At 30.5% G+C, this 23,042-nt stretch overlaps 1 protein-coding gene across 1 annotated transcript; it reads right to left on the reverse strand.

Moving 5' to 3' along the window:
- Positions 1-10,953: 10,953 nt before the first annotated feature.
- On the reverse strand, positions 10,954-22,191 carry LOC109813718 (P-loop containing nucleoside triphosphate hydrolases superfamily protein). The gene is made up of 7 exons (XM_020377958.3): positions 21,942-22,191; positions 20,105-20,743; positions 19,437-19,525; positions 14,927-15,026; positions 13,539-13,790; positions 12,798-12,958; positions 10,954-11,672 (listed from the first exon to the last, which is right to left on the reverse strand). The coding sequence occupies exons 1-7, from the start codon at positions 22,086-22,088 to the stop codon at positions 11,375-11,377; spliced, it is 1,686 nt and encodes a 561-aa protein (XP_020233547.1). The 5' UTR covers positions 22,089-22,191; the 3' UTR covers positions 10,954-11,374.
- Between the last annotated feature and the right edge of the window lie 851 nt (positions 22,192-23,042).

Genomic DNA, 23,042 nt, shown 5'->3' on the forward strand with positions numbered 1-23,042 from the left:
ATATTATCTCACTTGATTTACATGTTATAATTTCTACTATTTCTACTTTATTTTATTTTATATTATTTTTAAACAAAATATATAGAATTACGAAATGTCTTAACTTTATAATATCCTAATTGTTTTTACTAATATATTTTTTTATTTTTTATTTATTTTTACATTTAATGAGATTATTTTCTTATAATTATTTTAATTAATTAAAAGAGTTTTATAAAATATTTTAGAGACTTTTAATAACTATGACTATTTTTAATTAAATAATAAATATTTGTAAAAATTATTTTGTATAATATTTATTAGAGAAATTATATTTTTATAATATGTTATTATAATAAGTGTTTGGAGAGAAGTATGTGCTTTTAATATAATTGTTTATATATTTTATTTTAATTATAATTGTGTCGAGAGAAATATATTTATTTTATATATTATATATTTGTTAATTATTAATTTATATTTTGTTATAATTATTTGGGTTAGGAGAAATATGTTTATTTGATATATTTTTTATCTATAAGTTTTAATATTTGAAAGAATGGAAAAGAAAACATGGTTAAAGTATTTTTAATGAAAGTTAAGTGCGGGTTAAGTTTTTCTAAAAGAGAATTGTAACAATTCTTTTATTTTTACGCTTTTTATTTTTCATATTATGCATACACTCTAAAGAACGAGAAGAAAAAATAGAGCTCATAGGAGAACACTCTAGAGATTCACGTCTTTCATCATGTGACACCCTCTACTCCAACATACATATACAGTAATTATAAAAATAAAATTCTTCATCACTAAAAAACAAATCTCCAGCCACATAAGGGTAAATAGTTCACATTCATAAACTTAATTCAAATAACATGTCAGTGAAATTACAAAGAAATAAAATTGAGTTTTTAAATAGTTTAATGGAAATAACATCCTAAACTAAGCCTAGCTATGCCTTGATGTCACATATCCTATCAGAGCATGCCCAACTGAAGTCTAAGCCTCATCACCAACATCCTCGTGTTGATAATTACTTGCAACACAATTTAAACACATACAAAAAATAGCAAGGAAGTGAAAAATATCTCACTCAAGTTTAGGTGTAGAAATAAATGTTAGATAACACACAACAAACATAAGGCACAAGCACAAATCACATGTAAACAATACACATACACAATCAATATCACATGCACACTCATTTATCATGCAATGATGTCATGGACTCAACTCAAATGCATGCATGTGGTGTCATACGGAAGCTTCACATTTCTCATCATTTCATCACTGATGACCCAAGGTAGACCGAGAATAACTTGTTACATCACTGGTATGCGGCCTAAGCGGCACACCTGGAATAAATCATTTCATCACATAGCTTGTTACATCACTGGTATGCATCCTAAGCGACACACCTGGAATAAGTCATTTCATCACATAGCTTGTTACATCACTGGTATGCGGCCTAAGTGACACACCTGGAATAAATCATTTCATCACATAGCTTATTACATCACTAGTATGCGGCCTAAGCAGCACACCTGGAATAAATCATTTCATTATATAGCTTGTTACATCACTTCTATGCGGCCTAAGCGGCACACCTGGAATAAATCATTTCATCACATAGCTTGTTACATCACTAGTATGCGGCCTAAGCGGCACACCTGGAATAAATCATTTCATCACATAGCTTGTTACATCACTGGTATGAGGCCTAAGCGGCACACCTGGAATAAATCATTTATGCACATGATGCATGTCACACATTCACTATTTCATCAACTCAACATTTCACTTATCATGTCATATTCACATCATGTCACACATTCACTATTTCATCGACTCAACATTTCACTTATCATGTCATATTCACATCATGTCATGTCATTTGTTCACATTTCACATAGTCATACTTATAATTGTTCCTCATAGGGTTTCGCACAGGAATTCATAGAACACTCTAATTCATATCAAAACTTGTTTATTTTCAAAATTAATCACATATTCATACATCACATCAAATAAGGATCACAACAGGATAATTAGAAGGCAAAACAGAAAACTTTCATATTTTATCTGTTCCTAGAAGCATGCATCAGGCAAGAGATTGGGGGTCAATCTTACTACTCAACAATTATTCCCACACTCCCGAGCGAGGTTTCTCACTCCCCCTTTACTTGGATAAGCAGAAGATGAAGCTATAGAGCAGAATATGGTTGATCTCCTTCTCTTGGTTCTCCTTGGTCTTTAGAGAGTGTGTCCAAGAACAGTGCCAGAGTCTGCTATTTATAAATTTTAGAAGTGACCAGAATGACCTGTTTCGAATCCAGAACAGCCCGTTCTGGACTCATTCGTCATGTGTAAAATTCACATCTAGAACGACCCATTCTTAAACCAAAAGAGTCCGTTCCCAACTAGAGTTATAGGCCTTTTAGTAGTTTGGAACGACCCATTCTAGTGTGGGAACAGCCCATTCTAGACTACTAAAAATAGGTCTTTTTAGTAGTTTGAAACGGCCCGTTCCATTTTGGGAACAACCCATTCTAGGCTACTAAATCACCCTTATTGGGCTTTGAGCCTTCGTATAATATGTGAAAATCAGGATGCTACACATCATGTGTTCATCGAGGTAAGGGGAGAGTCAATAGTCTCACTTTGGAAGTGAGATGTATGTTGAGTAGTGAGATTGATCATCAATCCCTTCTTTATTGCTTGTATTGTATGAAGAAGGTTTTCTTAATTGATTGCATTATGTAATTTTGGTCTTCTATATGATTCCTTATTTCTCTATTTGATGTTGTGTAATTGTATATGTCTCAAATTTCGTGAATGAACCTGTAATTGTGAAGTTTGGATTGCTTGTGGTTCTTGTAGAAACCCTAAATGACTATTTTTGAGTAGTTAATAAGGGTATCTAATTAGAATGTGAAATTGATGTTCAATTTGAGTAGTTGATAATATAATATTGTCATATTAATTTTTAACTATGATTTTTACCGATTGAATTGGAGTTTGAGTTTAGGGTTTGTAATATGCAATTTTTCACACATCTTGATAGTCTTTCACAAATTGATGTTACGTTGATATCAAATAGGCCGCACTAAGCGCCATTTGACGTTGTTCCTTCGCACTAGGCATGACCTTAATCACATCAGGTGTAGGTACTCTTGAGAAGGGTGTTATCCTTTTTGTGCTAGGCACAATAATGATTATGTCAGGCGTGATATTGTTAGAATCAAATTTTGTAATCTTCATGTGAATTGTAACCTTGAATGTCAACTTTCAAATGTTGTTGGAATTACCTGAAAAGAAGGTCTAAAACTCAATTTATGTTCAAACTGTCAAATTTAAGCTAAAATAGTAAATTTTTGTATTTTTTTTAAAATAGTAAATGACATAATTAACTCTTGAGGTTAACATATAAGTTAGAGATAATTGTCTTAGCTTTATAAGAAAATTAAGATCAACTTAATAACACACACACACACCCATATGTATATATATATATATATATATATATATATATATATATATATATATAGTTCTAGATAAGGTGTTTGGACCACTCAATGTTTTAGAAGATTAAGTTATGAAAATATAGTTTGTGAATTATACGTGATGATGAGTAACTTTACCTTTTAAGTATTTGATCTTACGAATAGGTTGAGGTACCTATATCAATGTTTAGGAAAGGTAAATCATGGGAGAAATTAATTGTTAATAAGTTATAATGTAAGTTAATTGTTAATGACTTGAGGTGTTTTGATGATAATGAGGTTTAAAGATTTAGTGTGTGATATTAATAAGGTTGCTAAGCTAGTTTAGCTACCAATTTAAATGCTCAATGACATTGATCTCTTAGTAAACATGATTGAGGTGTTAACATATGATTAGACTATCTCATAATGATTATATCTTGAGGTGTATAAGATGATGTGTAGTTGTTGTGTTTAAATCGCAAACATGTGTAATCATTATACTAATTAATTAATATTGATAACTAGTTGTGGTATGTGATATGTTATTGATATGATTGCGAGTTATGTATGAGTTGTAGTGATGTTATCTCTTATTGTGGAGAAGAGATAGACACTAGAAAGGGGTTGAATAGTGTGTATCAAAACTAGTGCATTTTTTCATAGTGAAATAATAACTCTAGTCAAATGAAGTGTGAAGAGAAGTTAGATGAAACACTAAATATTTTTATATTAGTTCAGCTCAACCATCAAAACTAGTTCCAACTCTTAATCCAATCAGATTGAGTTTCATTATCTTTAAACAAAGATACAAGTATTCTTTAAACAAGCCACTTTTGGCTTAATCTTAAGTATTCTTTGACTTACTTTTTCAAGCGACTAGCCAAGTATTTTTTTAACAACAAGTCTCTCCAGGCCTAACAACCAAATATTCTTTTACAATCAAGTCTCTAAAAGCTCAAAACAACTATTTTTTTTAGAAAATCCTCTCCAAGCTCAACCTTATAACAATGTTTATGAAGGTTACATAAGTGTGGTGTTTGTTTCACTTAGATGTTATACAACTAGTATAGAGCAATGAATGTTTACAAGAAAGAATAGATTTACTAAGAATATGTTTTTGTACAAATGTATATGTGTGTCTCTATCTTTCTTGAGCATTGAATCTTCTTATATATAGTAGCTCGGACAAGATGACCGTTCTAATACTTTGAGTCCAATTCACAAGGTTGCTTTTTTTATCTTCGTCATCTTTTCTTGTGATGACATGTAGCCATTTGGCTTATTTAATGTGAGTATTAAATGTATTTCACCAAATGGTACCCCTTATTTGATCAAGGGATTATTTATCATATTTTCATATCAAATAGAGCTTGCAAAAGCAATATCAATGCAATGTAGTAGCAATAGTGACTTTATCTTCTTTTTTTTCCATGATATTAGGGATCTTTGTCCTTAGTCTTGATGAATAGTATGATATTGTTATCTTTAACATATTTGTGAGTTCCAAGATAAATCTTTTAATTCGATCTATTAAGGATGAAACATTTAAGAAGCTTTTGTCATTAGTCTCAATAAATAATAATAATTTAATGTATATGAGACAGATTATATATTTCGTCTGATTTACATCTTACAGACAATTTGTATCTTACACATCATCTAATAAGTGTTTTCAAAGACATTTTTTAGCACATTTTTTCTTTATAAAAACATTTTGTTTGTTAGCATTAAAAATCTAAGTTCAAGAGATCCAAGATCATCTTTTAACTTAACACTTATACCATTAATTGCTAATATTTAATTGATATAATTGAATAATTAATTATTATATTAAGAACAGATGATGATTATATGATATGAGATCAGTTGACAGTGAAATGATGTGATAATGTGATATATATGACAAGACATGTGATATATGAATTAATGAGATTGTGTGAATTGTTATGCATAGAGTCTATTAACATGCATCATATGCATAAAAATGTTTTTAAGGGTACAATATGGAATATACCACCAAGGAAAACCTCCTTGTGTAAAAGCATGTGGATTAGTCCTTGGGGATAGCTTGGTTAGGAAGCCCCAATCTCGCCGTTTGTGTGCATGAGATGTATCTTGAGCGATTCAACTATCTTGACTAGACCCTGGTAGTATATCCTCCTAGTAAGAGTGTATGAGGGTGTGACCTGACATGTACTCCTAGGTTATTCTACGTTTATTGCTAGTAGCAATGCATAAACTTGATGTGTGATGTTTTTATTGGCGCTACATGCATAATAACATGTAATCCGTGTTCATTGCATATGCATCTTAATGTTATGTTTTATTTAATTATTATGTTATGAGAAAGTAAAATGTGTTATTGTTATCAGCCTATCCATGTTGTGTATATATGTATATCTTGTTTGAGTTTGGTTATCTGGCTGCATCTTGTACCATGAGTCAGAGTGAAATGTTTCTCACTCCTCTTGTTTGTGTTGTCTCTATTGTATGTTATTGCAGGTGGTTGAGGGTGTTGGCCATGAGGCCTAGTCTTTATAATAGGGTTTATGCTCTGATAGGATGTGACATCGAAATTTAACTAGGATTTCTTTTTCTTTAAGTTATGTTTTAAGACAATTGTTATTTTAATGTATTATATTTCATTTGGTTTCATTTTGCTAAAATATAGTACTCTCTATGTTGAATATTTGGAACTAATTTTGATGGTGTATTTTATTCAATTTTATTTATTCATGTATTATAGTATGCGGGATAGAGGATGTCACGAGTCTCACTAGTCTACTATCTACTATATGTATATAAATGGAATAGACTAAGAAATTTAAATTACTAAACTTTTCTAAATTTTGCCATGTGTAAAAATTTGGGCTAATTAAGTCTTTAATAATACTTAATTTTTAGTTTTTTTTTAAATATTTTTTAATTTTAAAAAATATTTTTTTGAAATCCTAATTGAAATTATAATAAAAAAGAATATCTTATTTTGTAACTAAATTCATAATCTAAACATTTACCTTTTGTTTCCTTTAAAGTCATCATCATTCTCAAAATCATCATTCTCTAATCTTTATAGATATTTCAATTTTTTTCCCAACTTTTCACACAATAAGCTTCTTGAAGAAGTTTCTTCTATATACAATTTATTTTTTCCTTTCTTATTTTTTTTTGCTTATCTCTCACTTTTCGTTATTCTCAATATTTCTATTCATTTTGTTTTTGTATTCATCTCCATGTTTATCTTATGTTCATTTTTTTTTCATGTAATATATTCTCTATCCAGCACATAATCACATAGATAGGTTTGTGATTGATGGTATTGACGCTTATTTTTTTTGCTTCATTGCTACATATAGTGTAAAAAAAAAAATTTTTTTGTCTTATTTGATTTGGTCAATAAATTTAAGATATTCTTTGTTCTTATCAATTTCTTTAGGGTTTCTACTTGGGTGTTTTATGGATTAATTGGTTTAATAAGATTTTTTTACTTATACTTTTTTTCTCTCATCGAAAAACATATTTTTCCATCTTGACTCCCTTCATCAATCATCTAACTATGTAACAACATTTTTTATCAAATAAAAACATAAATGATAAATGATAAATGATAAATGCACCTAGTCACTTTGTGCCTCCACATTCATCCTTCCCTTGGCCTATAAATCAAGCTCTCCTCACTCATTTGTATTCACTTTAAGTTTTATGTATAGAGCATTTTGCATTCTTGTAAATTTTCTCTCAACTTAGGGTCACTTAAGAGTTTAGAACTTTAGGAATTCCAAAAATTCCTTCTCTAGGTTCATCCACCTTTGTGAGCAATCACTTGAGTCCTTGGCTTGAGTGCTTCCAACTCCAAAGGTTCAACATCTCCCTAAGGTTTTCTTCAATCAATCTTGACAAATGAGGAGCACAAAGAAAAGTCAAGAGACTTAGAGCAACTCTAGTTGGCGAAATAGATCAAGAGCTACTAGGAGTTGTCATCATCAGGCCTCTCAAATTTTTCTTAGGTCTTGAGCTAGCACAAGGAACAGTTGGCATATTCATTTTCTAATGCAAGTACACTTTAGATATCTTACGTGAATATAAAATGATCAATTGCAAACCATATTCCTTTCCAATGGAGCAAAACCAAAAGTTGGCTTTAGACATGGGAATCACCTTTTTAGATCCTCATCGCTATCGAAGGAAGGCTCGTTGGTTGTTTATATTACCTGACCATTCCTCATCCAGAGATCACTTACCCTGTTCACATATTAAGTTAATTCATGTTCTCCACACTATGCTCATTAAGATGTTGATATGCATGTGTTAAGGTATTTGAAATCTTCACTCGAAGAAGACATTGTTTTACCTAAGGAGAATTACCTTCAATTAGTGGGCTATTGCGATTCATACTAGGCATCATGTTAATTAACTCAAGGATCAACTTCAATATACTTAATGAAGTTGGGATCAACTCCAATATCTTGGAAAACAAAAACAATCTAGTGTGTCAAAGTCATCAAGTGAGGTAGAATATAGAGTCATGGGACAAGCTATTAGAAAAATTATTTGGTTGCATAGCTTATTATCCAATTTACAAATTCCATGACTCACCTGCTATATTATATTGTGACAATCAAGTTGCAATCATTGTTGCAACTAATCCAATTTATCAGGAGCGAACAAAGCATATCGAAGTGGATTGTCATTTTATCAACACACACCTACAGAATGGTATAATTTCCACTAGTTACATCCACACTAAGAAGAAACAAGTTGGCATATTCACAAAGGCGTTACCAGCAAAACGATTCCAAGAACTTATAGTCAAGTTGGGTATTCATAATTCTCAAACTCCAACTTAAGGGGGAGTATTAGAGGATAAGCGAGTTTCAAAACTCAAATTATAACATATTAAAAAGATAAGTGATAAGGTAATTGCAAATAAAGGTTATAACAAATTAAATAGATAGATGAGTAGCTATAGATAAAATATGAGATTTTGTTAGATGATTTTTTTTTTTTTTTTTATCTTTCTATTGTTATGTTATGCAATGTATTGTTGCTATAAATGTTTTTATTTGCTCTATGATTCAATATATATATTGGACCATATTTCAATATGCTCCAACCCGTCAACTCATCTTGGCTTGTCTCACATGCCCTTTTTTTCATAAAAAAAAATTATATTAAAAATTGAAGCTCAAAGTTATATATTTTTAAAAAAAGTTAATGTTCATAAAAAAATGTGTTACTATTGTTAGTTTATTTTATAAATTAATTATCTTTCACTAATAAAAAAAACCTAACTTTTAAATGAAATTTAGACTAAATTATTAATATTTTTCATCCTTTAATTAAATTTGTCTATTTAAATTAATTTTATAAAATAAATTATTTCCCCCCTTTCTTTTTTTCCTTTTTCTTTTTTTCTTTTTTTCCCTTTTCTTTTTATAAATTTTGGCATGCTAGTTCACCAACCTTCAACTTACACTTTGATGGGTAGTCAAAGGTGACTAGCCTATTTTTAATTTATGGGTCAAATTGGCTTGATCCATTTGTCTTCTCTAAAAAATATTGTCCAATTTTAAATATAATAAAAAAATACATCAATATTATTATAATTAATGTTTTATTTTCAATAAAAAAAAATTCTTTATATCAAGTTTAATGAACGATAATTTAAAAAAAATGAAATGAGACAAATACAAATGATATTAACTACCTTTCTTAATCAACATACATTTTTTTTCCTGGTTAGATATGACTAAAAGTGAAAAGTATATAATGAGATGATTCAAAGTCAAATAACAAAGTTTAAAGTTTCGTTTAAAAAAGTTTATGAATAACTTATTTATATTTATCTTATTCTATAAATGTTTATAAAAAAGTGTTTAAAAAAACTTATAAAACATCTTATATTTAGCTCATAAACTATTTTTACCTTATTTTAATAAATTGTTCATTATAATTTATTATTTAACTTATACAGAAACTTATTCAGAAATACTCATGTTTGAATCACGTCCACCACATAAATAGTTTTATTTTTATTTTTTTTATTATATCATTACAAACTAGTTTTATATTCTTTTTTTATATTATTCATTCTAGAGATCTTCGTTTCTATTTCAAAAAGAGTTTGTTCCTTTTTATTTATTTTCTCTTCTCCTCCAATTGTTCTTTTCTCTTTTCTCCAAAATCCACATTTTTTTATTATAAAAAAAATCTTGTAACTTTCTTTTCTGAAGATATACAACATTTCTTTTTATTATATGTTTTATTGAAAATCTCTCTACTAAAGATATACAACATTTCTTTTTCTATTAAGAGTTTTGGTTACTGTTTTATTGCTTATTATTTTACTTATCATATAATTTTCATTACAAAAATCAAAATTCTAATACTTAAGGCATTTCGTAGTCGGTCCATAATAACTCTTTGTTAAAATTTATGATTCATAATTTTTAATCATGCTTATATACATAATTCATTTATCATATTTTATTATTAATTTTTATTTTTTATAAACTAAAATATTATTATTATATATAATATTATTGTTAAAAATTATTTAGTTACTTTCTAAATTTTATTGAGAAACTCTACTATACCCTTATAAATATAAAAGGTTTTGGAATTGTTGATATATATATATATATATATATATATATATATATATATATATATAAAGTGAATGTTTGATTTTTCGATAAGTTTATCTTTTTCATTTGAATATATATAATTTAAAATTCTTATTATATACACAAAGTCTTTGAATTCAATAAAGATATATTTGATGATCTTATAAACCATGATGAATTCACATTTTTTACACTTATGTATATGTTACCAATGCTTTTCAAGGATTATTTGTATTCATAAATTTTAAAATAAATCTGAGGTATCTTGAGAAACAGGTTGAACAGAAAAAAGTCTCCCTCTACTTTAGTTAGCAACGACAATCTTATTGTGTTTTGTCCATTATTATTTTAACTTATACAACACTTGGAACAATACTTGGTGAGAAATAAAAGTAAATTGACTTAAATTATCCATTTACTAAGAACACATCACTTAAAAGTTAAAACAAAAGAAAAAGTACAAACAAAAAAATGCGCACATTATTTCATTGTTATTAGTTAAAGTGGTATGAAATTATAATTTTTTTCAAACGATTGAATTTACAAAATTCGCATTTAATATAAAATTATTGAGCGGTGTAATAATTAATAAAAATTACACCAATATTATTTGAATTCTCTTCGTGTATATATATATATATATATATATATATATATATATATATATATTTTATTTTATTTTTGTTTGGAAAGCCATAAATTAATACCAGATCCAATTACAAAAATTTTACAAACTCATGACTAAGTTACAATTTTTTAATACAATACCTAATTAAATAGTCTAGCGAATAACCAAATTTTAAATTAAATCTTTCCCTGTTTTGGTTGAAAGGAAAGGCAGAAAGGGAAACACAATATCAATATGAAACTAAAAAAAATTTCATTAACAGAACATGAAAAATACCTTAGAGGACTATCCAGTCATCTTAAATAATAGTCCCTCTATTTCCTTCAATTTAGCGAGCTTAGCTCAACGTTGACGTTAACTTTCGTTGCAAAATATCATTGTCCTTCACTCAACCACAGGTAAAATATAGTCATTGAAAGAGAAGCACGGATATAGTATTACAAAATTTTTCTGAATGTGAGTCTTCCTTGCACGTATTGCAAAAAGAATTCTGAATGTTTCTTCATGTGGTGCAAGGTTCAAATTCAATGAATAGGACTAGGACACCTCCCTCCAACTCAGCTCCCAGCTCAAGATCCAAAGCAAGCGGAATTTATCTTGATCTCATGACCCACAGACAGAATGAACATAAAAGGATGATTAAGCACCTCCGACATTCAATCTTCCAACATGTTTGATGTATGATGCAGATCCTGCAGGGTCTGAGGCACCTCCTGACCGCACTGTTCAAGAACTTTAATGAGTGGTGCAGCAAGTTCTGTATCTCTTTTTGTTAAGAAACTGTGCAATACACCATTGACACTTTGGCGAGCCATCTTTGTCAAAATATGCACGTAAGTGTCCATGGAGGGTACAAAACTCGGTAGGACTACTACATCATATGTTCCTAAATCCATAGTAGAGAGATTCTCCAAATAAATCGCAGAAACCGCTGCTCTGCTGTCTGAATCCACACTGTATAGGAAAAAAGACAGAACATAAGCTCCTATAGGAAGTCCAATGAAAAGAATAGTGGGAAATCTCATATCAAATCAAAAAACCAGTTAAGCAAAAAAGCAAAACAAAAAAAATTTAGGGCATCTTCTGATAAAACTTAGGGAGCTAAGTTTCAAACAACAGAGGGAAACCCTCTATAAAACAAAGAGATAGTAGCATTTTAGATGAAAGAATAAAAAAATAAATTAAAAAAATACCCAGAGACTGCAATAAGCAATATCACCACACCCTCCCTATAAACATTCAGATCATCTTCCTGCCAGCTGTCTGTTATGTTATGCTCAGGGTCTAATCAACATGGGCTCCCTAGGGAATATTCTTTATTGCTTCCTCCCTTCAACCCCTATTGTTGGAAGGTCCCACATAACGTGCTTCAATTCTTGGAGTGCAGCTTATATATTTGTCGGACAATTTAACTTGATGCCAATTGGTTTTAAGATTGAATCTAATATGGTATCAAAACCTATAACTCATCTAGGAAAATAACCTATTCCGGTAGACTCGCTTGTCCTGGCAGACATATGTGGAGCAGGAATATTGGGAAGGTCCCACATTGCATGCCTCAATTCTTAGGATGCAACTTATATATTTGTTGGACAACTTCACTTATTGTCAATTGGTTTTAAGATGAAATCTAACACTTCACCAAGCGTAGATTTTAGTTTCAGACTTTACATTCAAACAAAATCCCCTTCATATACATCCATGCATTCAACAAGAAGAAATCCATTTTGACTTTCTTTTGAAATAGAAACATCATTACTGATGCACAAAATCAACCATTGCTTGACCTACTTATTACAACCAAGAATGATGGTGATTTTTGGGTTTAAAAATTGTAAGATAGGTACAAATTCTCATACAACAGGAAGTTCCTAGAAAATAAAACAAACCACAACCAAAACTGGATCTAATATTGGAGGTTTCTAAAAATCGTAACACATGATGGCTGCAATGTAGACAGTAGACTTCTGTTAAGGTAGGTTAGATTTCTTGTAAACTACTACAATGTTCTCTTGAATTATGTTAGATATAAAAATAAAAATCTTGAAACCAAAATCTGAACTGCATTTGATGCTTTACCTATCATTAAAACTTGCTGCATCAGAATCAAGTGATATGGAACAACCCTTGGATTCAATAGTCTTGACCAATTTATGGCACTTGACATCTTTCCTTAAAATAAATAGCATGTTTGAATTCTGAGTACAACTGCTTTGAAATTGATCCAGGGCTTCAATGCTCTGCAAGAATTAATAGTTCTCATGAGTGCTTTTAAACTTGTGTAAAAATGCATAACTACATTGAAGCATTTTTCAGAGCTGTATTGATTATTGATCTTAAAAAAGAAAAAATAAAATAAAACCTAATATAGGAATCTGTACACACAAATCTTAAGGGGCGAAATGGGAGAAGCATAATATGCACTTGCACATCTGAAAGATATAAACAGGTTTAAGAAAGAAGAAACAAAGACTGTGCAAGTTCTGGAAATAAAGTTATTTGACAAAATTCAAACATAGTAGAACAAATGTACAATGAAAACTTACCAGTTGAAATTCTTACCCTTGATGTATAGATCAGCTAAATATTTAATGCAACTGTAGCCTCACAGAAATATAAAAATATATCCAGTTTTAAGTCAAACAATTTAATCCTATGGAGACCTTGCAAAAATATTTTTGTTGTATTATCATACTATCAAATTTCCTTAGGCAATAATAGGTCCCTGGTAAATCTACATTTTAATCTACCAAGCAAAATTTGGGTAAAATACATAAATTTATGAGATAGAATTCATTCCTAGAAGACCAATAAACTTACCTTGACAACTTTATCTTCTGATGTACACACTTTAACAGACTGGATAATGCATGAACTTAGGCTAGTAATTGAGTTGTTGAGAGAGAGTCTACAAATTGATCCAGTCAGAAGATACCGAACCATTGGGATAGACATGTGGCTGAAGCAATCATTGAAAATCACAAGACGGGGATTTCCAGAAATACACTTCTTGATGGATTTTATTGTATCAGTGTGCCCAGAACTACAAATTGTATTAAGCCCATCAATAACCTGTTAATACCAAAACAGTCATTAATCAACTTACAATAAATAGAATAAATTATAATGAACGATGACTGGAACTGACTTATATATAATACAGGGAGTACTGTATTTATAGAAATTAGAAACCCATATGCCAGCACATACAGTAACTTTCAAATCAAAAGATGCTTACAAGTTATAACTTTCACTCAATTCCTAAATATATGAAATTTGCTAAAATAATAACAAATAAGCACAAATGTGAATCTTAGATCAACAAGAGAAATAACGTGGAAAAAGCAGGTATAACTTGAGTAAAATTAATCAAGTTTCTACCACCCTAATATAGCAATTTATTGAAGGATGAAAATCTATTTTCCCATCCCTTCCAAAAGGTGATCAAACAATGCTCAAGTCATTCCTATTTTTACTTTACTATTTATTCCCTCTCCCAACTCTCCCACTAGGACTATATCATTAGCAAAAGCATGCAATGAGGTACAAGCTCCTTCATATGCTCAATAAGTACATCCAATGCCAATGTAAAAAGAGTACACAATTGATCCTTATGATTGAAATCCTTATTTATAGGCAAACCTTCCATAATCCCACCATCTCATGCATGAAAGAATAAAACTATGAAATTGCCAATGATAAATTATCTTTCGTTCTGCCAAGAAATTTAACTTTGAACTGTCATCAAACATTTACATAGGAGACCTAGATAACGATATATCCATCAAAAGAAAGCAACACAAATTAAAATAAAATTTTTAAGCTATCCATTGTGGGATGTGCAAATTTAACTCCTGACAAAACTCCTAGCTGTCAGAAAAGGTAACACAGACAAGACAACTACAAAGAAAGAATTACAAGGTAAACAACTAGAATGCATACTAATAATATTATGACAAAAGTGAGGAATAAGCATGAAAATTCGAACATAAAAGCCATATGAAATGTGCTTGCAAATTCCCATTTAAGATAAAATAGATGACGTATGCTGAGTGTAACTGAAAACATATAAGATTGTATTATCATTTTTGAGCCGTGGTTACTTACTGATAAAAATTATTTAACAGACAATAACAAGGAATAATCACCAGTTGGTAATCAAAAGAGAAAAGGGAAAGACATAATGGGACATTGGAAGGAAAATCTACCAGCATGGAAACACCAGAAATATCAATTGCCTTCATAGAAACAAGCTCCAAAAGCCTCTCAGGTGTAGAAACAAGAAACTCAGGCTCACAAGTCTTCAGACTGTTGAAAGCAATACAAAGGTTGAATAAGAAATTGGATAACATAAAGTGTAAGCTAATAAAACATTAAAACAATTTAAGTATGTGCATGCACATGCCCAAAATAGTTGTACAAACAGTTATCTTTTCTGGTTAATCCTTGGAATTGCCTATTTATTCCCCAAACAGGGACATCTTCCTACTTGAAATGTCACTTGCAAATCCAAGGAACTTTCAAAATTCAATTCATTCATTGAACAGAAGTAATTACAAATTAATATCAAAATATTATTTTGCAGACTTACACACCAGTGACACCACAAAGGATCTCCCTATTGATATATTTCGTAATGGAGTTCTCTTACTAGACTAGTAGCCAATTTTTTACACTGGCCAGAATTCATAGACAATGAGTATTTCTTACGAAGACTAGTAGCCAGTTATTTTGCACTTGCCAGACTACACGCACAAGATATTCCAGGTGTGTTTGAATAAAACAAAACAGAGCAGAATGGGTAACTTAGTCACAACACAAGATTTTGTTCTTCTTTGCTATTTGGTCACCAATGCACAACACAAGCAATTTTGTTGTGTTATTTGACATGCTAATGTGTACTGGAAACTGGAAAGAACAATGTGTAATATACTATAATATCCTCCCTCTTGGAAAGACAAGATATTGATTTTTTAATTCTTTTAATATTGATCATTCAATTATTTTTACATTCCAAGTTTTTGACTATACTATAATATATTACATCATACAATATAAGGAAAAGATCAAATTACACCGGTGTAACTTTTACCAATTATTACATTAGTCAATAACTTTCAATTAGATAAAAAAATTTCAAAACTCACTTTTAGATTGAAAATTCTTTTCACGTAAATCATATATACCAAAATTTTGTATTAATCCAAGGGTATTTGATACCTCATTTATATAAATCAAAATCAATGTAATATATACTATTCAAACAAATTAAAATATAAATAACTTGATTATCTTCTTATTGTTGTTAAATTTTAACAAAATTTGACATAAACATTCAAGGTAATATAAAGTTATAATTCAACGGTTGGATCAACAAAATTCTCATATTATATAAAGTTATTGAACGATATAATAGTTGTAAAAATTACACTGATGTAATTTGATCCCTCCCCAACAATATATAATATTATATATTATATATAATTATATATTATAGATAGTATTTTATATATTATAAATTAACATATACATAATGAATATACGTAATAATTAATAATTAAAACTCTACACACTTAATTGAACTTTTGAACAATCATTATAATAATTTGCTTTTGGTTGATTTTTTTGACCAATGAAGTTATGGAATTTTGAAAAGTTTGAATTCTTTGAACATTTGCAGTTATCAGCATTGGATTTTGACTAGCATTGTAGTTATTGTCCGTAAAATTGAGTGATGGTGCAATTACAAGTGGTTTGGTGGGGTTACCACATTGAAGAATGTGAGATAATTTTGACTTTCCATAATATTGTATCATGGGGAAAAGTTGTTTCACCACTCCTATTTGGCTGATCTTTTTGATAGCTGAAGATAGACATTTGCAATAATGTAATAGAGAAAATAATGTTTTAGAATCCCTTCTTACTTTATTCAACTATTCTGTTGTATTTTCATCTTCTTAGTTCTTACTCCTAATAAGAAGATGTACTTTTGTCATAAGCCCAACAGGAAATTTGTGATTCACAAGTCAAATTGTTTGATTGGATAAAGGACCTCATTTCTATTGGAGTTATTTTCAAATTTAATTTAGGGTTCATTTAGGTAAACAACTAAGCATATTCAATAAGTTTTTATCACACAACAGTGTATATCATTAAGTTGATCATGAAACTTGTCTGTACAAGTTAAAAAGAGCTTATCTTGACAGGCAAGAGCTTAGGGAAGTCATAAGCTATTTTCATAAGCTCAAATAAGTTCTCCATTAGGTCTTTCAATTTCCAAAGACCCCCTTAGCTGCTTCCAAATGGAGCAATCAGTTTGTATTTCTTAGTAAATATTGGATGCATCAATTTCTTCCACATTGGAGCAATTTACATTTTAAAAGTTTTGGAAAGAATAAGAAAGATGAAAGTTTTTGTAATTGTGTATTGCTTTTGCTTTATGACTATCAGGCATAGCCAGATGAAGCCAAATGCACATATACATGGAAGGGCATCTCTTGGCCCTTACATATGATGTATTATGGGATATCTTTGTGTTTAAGGACTCCCATTGGTATTCTGTTCTTTGTGCTTAGATTCACTGTTTTCTTGTATTTTTACTCTTTTGGTTATCTTATCCTACTCTCTTCCTTTCTCACAAATAAAGTTTTCTTCTAGCCTAGTTGGCAGGGATGGACCCACATTAGCAATTTGGGGGACAAATGCCCCTTTGCTCAATTTCAAAAACTTGTACTTCAGTGTTAATTGTCTTTAAAGCTTTGCCCCACTCATGTTTATGTATAACAAAGTTTCATTATATTTTTTTTCTCATGTGAAGAGATATTGTTCTTACACAGTTATACATTCTCTGACTCTTTCTAGGTGGATTTCTTATCCTACTATCTTGTATTTTTTTCCCCCTCATTTCTCACAAAGTTTTCCTCTCCCTCCCTCTCTTTTAGTTTATTTCTTTTCCGGTGCAGAAGCCATGATAATGGATCAACTTGCTCTAATACCATATTAGAATTCTCAGACAGAGAATGTGATGAAACTTGTATATTTCATTTATGATTTTAGTGTACAAGAACCAAGTATTTATAGATGTTTACATTCAGTTCAGAAGTAACTGAACTCTATAAGAAACCCAACTGAACATCCAACTGAATATCTAGCAGAAAGGAAAGAAAGATACAGTACAGCAGGTCTACTTGAAGGAGCATGTCTCTACACTACTGAAAATTAAAAACTATATTAGTACTATCAAATATCCTATTCTAAAAACCCCACTCTTGCACATTTTTTCTTCTACTTTCTCCCAAACAAACTCTCTCAGTTTCTTTCATTTTTTGTTAATATCTCAACTTTGGGAACCACAGATTTCCAATATTCTATTCTCTTGCTGTTAGTTTCCCTCCCTCCCCCTCTTACAAATCTTTAGGGAATGTTGGCCGTGTCCTACAAGCTTGGAAGTTGGAACAACCTCTTCTATGAAAGAATTGGGCAAGGGGAATAGGAATGAAAATCTTTCAGGACTCATGACTATTACTTCAATGACAATGTAAGGGGCAAAAGTGAAACTTGGACTGTATAGGGTTGTAGCAACCTAGCCTTGCCTGCATGGCAAAAAGTGTAGAAAAAGGAGGGAATTGATTAGGTGTAAGGACAAAAAGTGAAGTAGAAACAGATCTAGGAGAGGGGAGAAGAAATTGTATGAAGGATTTGAATCCTTTGGGCATGGAGGTTTGCATACCCTCAAATTTCGAATGGTGTTTCTATATTTATTTTTTTGTTTTTCAGTGTAATCAAGATAGATCTTCCCTATGGAAAAGAGCTACATTTCATTGTTTCTTATCAGCTTCTATCAAGTCCTTATGGCATTGTGCAAGGTATGCTGTTATTTAGAGTCTAAGATTAGAAGAAAATCTGGAACTTTTGAGAAGGATCAACCACTGACTCAGTATTCTCCAAGGGTGGATGACCATTTTGGCTTCTTTATGGTATGTCCAAAGGGATTTCCTTTCACATATATAAACAGATGCTGGCATGCTCTGCTTGGTTCATTTATCTTTCTTTCATTGTTTGGGTTTAGAGGCACAAGCAAATACGAGACAGAGATGTCTACAATTTATATGAAAGAAATATGACAACTGCGTTCTTGTTTGGGTTTAGATTGTTCTTGTTTCTTTTAGCAGCATAGCTTACCATCAACAGATGTACTCCCCTACTTTGTTTCTTTATAATTTCATATTCTATCAAAGAGAAGAAAGAGAAGACACGTACAAATTTAAACCATGTACACACGTACTGCATTGAATCTCACATATAAATTATACGCATGAACATAAGATTCAATATAAAGATGTCAATAATTTGTGTAAGAAAGACAAAAATGGCTCTCATAGTCAGAACCTCACTCATTCTTGGTCAATTAATGATTCAATGATTTCTGCTAAATCATGGATTCATCAAAGTAATTGAGCCATGTTACGGAGGGCAATAGTTAGACTTAGAAGTACCCCGAAAACACTTCAGATATCTTACCAAATAAAGCTAAATTAAGGACTATCAAATATGATTTACTTGGCAATATAATCTTGAATAAGTGAGAACCAGCGTGCCTTACCAAACAAAATGATCAATACTAAAGATTCACTATTATCTGAGTATATCATGCTTGATCAAACACATCAATATCTTAAAAAATGAAAGAAAAAAAAAAGATGAAGTTTCAACAATTACCCTTGAATCTGATGATCTAAGGGAGCACCTGGATGAATACTCACTGTATGTATTCCAACAGATTTCAAAGGCTTGCAAACTGTTCGAACCTGTGCATCAATTTTGAATTTTTAGAATCAAAAGCTATAACAAACAAATCAATATTTGTAAAGGTCCACAGATAACAGGCAATGAAGAAAATAACAACAATATCCTTATCCCACTAGGGACAAGCAATGAAGCAAATTAATGAAACTTTCTTCCCTTTTATTAATATTGACTTTTATTAAACAGAACAACAAAAGGTCACATTGTAAACTGTTATGAACTGTCTTGGTGACATTCAGACTAAATCACAAAATGACTAAGTACATAGATCTTTTTCATTATAGAGAGTTTATAGGAAAATGAAATGCAATGTCATTCAATATATAATCTTACATTTAAAAGAATCAAATCCAGAACCTCTGTAAACAAGGTCAAGCTTCAAATTAAACAACACTAACATTTAACATCAAATTTGAAGACAAAATGTCAGATGACTAAATTTCCTTTTGAGAATAAAAGGGGAGGAGAGAAGACAGGTTGTTGGGTGCATGTGTCAGTATAGAGTTTTTTTATCTTAGGAAGAAAAACACCAAAAGGATCAGCAATGAAATTTTTAAGCGTGTAGAGGAAATTTAACTCACCTGAACAGCTTTTTCTTGGGAAGGTACAAGAAATAAAAGAAAAGGATCAGAAAAGGACAAGCCTTCTTTCTCTTTTCTGACAAATGTATCAGCTGCACTTGAAACCGTCCATGCAATTTGTTCAGTAGTAGCAGAATTTCCACTGGTATCCATCAGATCATTCCCAGAAGAATAGCACCTTAAAAATTCTAATCCCCATGGATTCAAAAAGAAAGAGTTACCCTCTCCATCAGTGTAGGCATCATCAAGTCGCAATGCATTTTCAATTGAACTTAGACACCAAAAAACAAACTTAGATGGGAACTCTGAAATGTCACAATCAGGCCCTTGAACACTGAGAAGATGAGCCATGTTGGTCACCTCAATATTTTTCCTTTCTTTGTTAATGATACATTTATTATCAAGATTATTGTTGGTTGTGGAAGACATATTTTCCCTTAATAAATCATTTGATTTCTGTGCAATATTCCTCCCACCAACTGCACCCTTTTTTCCAGCTTCACACTTCCCATTAAGCTGTACTGTCTCATCTTTTGGTTTTGAACGTGTTTTCTTTTTAGGACCCTTTGTTTTGAATTCCTCTTTCCCACTTCGATCATTGAATGGATCATCTGGGGTAGGTAGACTAAAGCACATCCCCTTCAATATCATGAAAGAAATCACATCTGCAATTTTTATTTTACTCTAGAAGAAATAACAATAAATATAATTCTATAAACACTTGCAGAAATATCAGCACTAATGCTATCTTAACATATTCAACAAAGAACTAAACTCTTTTCAACTCGATGATTCTAACTTCTAGTCACCAACGTTGCTTACCCATTTAATAACAAAAGCTATCCATTAGATTCAGGAAATTTTTGAAATTTTCAACCAGTGCATCAACAGTAACTGACAAAATTTGTACTGTTGTTCCCAAAAATGACAGGTGATGGGGGCTCCAAGCATACAGTTTACAGTAGAATATCATTTATCAACCTCACTATGCAGGTAACATGAGATAAAGACCAAAATGGATAAATCAAACTTCAAACCAAGTTTAGATTGACATGATACATTACATTACATTAATTATTGCCAATGCCTTGGCAAGTATTTCGACGCATGTCAATTTTGATCCTATTTTTCAAATAAAAATTTGTATTCATGCAATTTTCAAACTTTTGAAATAAAAGACACCCAACACGCACGCACTAGGCAGAACCAAGAAAACCTCCATAACTGTCTGTCATTTTCCGGAAAAGACAGAACCACTGCCAATGAATTCATTGCAATCATATACAACCAAAACTGATCAAAAGAGAATAAGAAAGAACTAGAAAGTAAAAGCATGACTGTGGAAATTAAAAGAAAACGAAAGCTCTCAATAAGCACTTGAATGAATCAACTTCTCACGTAAGATAAAATTAGTTTATGCATTTTTAACTTATGCATGAAAGCTGTCTCATCTTTCTTCCCAAAAGGTTGATTTTAACTTATACATAACCTAATTTTAACTCATAAGAGAAGTCTAAGTGCCTGTTTGGTGAGTGCAAGCTTAGAAATGCTTTTGAAAGTTTCTCTTCCAGAAAATCCTCTTTACTTTCAGCAGAGAATTTCTCAAAAGAGCTTCTAACTTTCTCAAAATAGCTTCTAACTCTATCCAAACTGACTCTAAAGTCTAAATCATTTTATCTTCTTCTATAAGTGCTTGTTGAAGCTTAAGAGATTTTGCAACGAGAATAATGCAAAAAGTGAAGTGCAATGGATCAAACTAGAAAACGAACTAAATCACCGAAAGCAAAAATTAAATAAAAAACATTCTGGAAAACAAAAGGAGTGGCAGAATTTGTACCTGGCACATGCGGCGTTTACCGGCCTTACGGCGCTTCTTGGCGGCGATAACGGCGGCGACCTTGGCGGAGACTGAGGAAGTGCTGTTGTTCTTCTTTCGGAGCTTTTTGTTCTTCTTTCGACGCACAGCGTCTTCACCCTTCGCCATTGCTACTAACAGTGGAGAAGAAGGAGGCTGTGAGCGATGCTACTTTTATGGCGGCGCTTAAATATCGTCGCGTCCTAGCTGGGCATTGGGGCATATTATTGTACCATCTTTAATATATAGTAATATATTACTATAATATATGCTTTTGTTTAATATATACTGTAATTAAATACCGCTAAAATATTTTTTTTTGACGGTATCTTATTGAAAAGAAAATCCTCTTTTATCTTATAAAACAAATTTAAGCTAATATTATTTTTTGAAATAGCTATTATTTTTAATGTTATAAAATAATTCAAAACTCTTTTAATAATTTAATAAATATGAATTAAATGAAAAATATATAATTCAATTAACACATGCAACTAAAGAAAATATATGGTATTGAATATTTTAGCTTTCTAATAGCTTGATTTTAACGCATTTTTGTCATGTTTATAACTATTAATTGAATTTTATAATTTTTATATAAATTAAGTTATTTTAATGAGACAAATTTTACATATTAACTAATTAATAAAATAATTAAAATTATTGGTCATTATTTCAAAAGTAAAATGAATCTTAGAATATAAGAAAAGAGATTGAATTGTTTCTTTTTAAAAATATATTCTTTTTTATTTATGTTATTCATAAGAAAAGTTTTTTGAGTGTTGGAACTGAGTGTATTTTTTTTGAACAGTTTCTAAGTTTATTTTTTATAATTCAGAGTATGCAATTGCATAATAGTGGATGTAGTAAGTTAAATAAACAAGAGATAAGAAAAAAGAGAATGAACATAGGATTTATGCTAATTTATTCTAATTGGACTACATCAAGTCCCCACACAACATTATGGGATTTTTCACTAAAAATCACAACCAATTGTTATTCAAACTCAGACCCCTATTGATACAAACAACTAATACATAGTCACCTGCTATTAACAAACACTCAGTCACTTGTTGAGATTTT

Source organism: Cajanus cajan, chromosome 7 (genome assembly GCF_000230855.2).
Source record: "Cajanus cajan strain Asha chromosome 7, NIPB_CcT2T_4, whole genome shotgun sequence".
NCBI lineage: Eukaryota > Viridiplantae > Streptophyta > Magnoliopsida > Fabales > Fabaceae > Cajanus > Cajanus cajan.

Coding starts and splice junctions, on each gene's coding strand:
- LOC109813718 (XM_020377958.3), bottom strand. CDS start 22,088: ATGGCGAAGGGTGAAGACGCTGTGCGTCGAAAGAAGAACAAAAAGCTC. Junction 20,744..21,941: donor GTAAACGCCGCATGTGCCAG/GTACAAATTCTG, acceptor ATGATATTGAAG/GGGATGTGCTTTAGTCTACC. Junction 12,959..13,538: donor CAGAAGATAAAGTTGTCAAG/GTAAGTTTATTG, acceptor TAATTCTTGCAG/AGCATTGAAGCCCTGGATCA.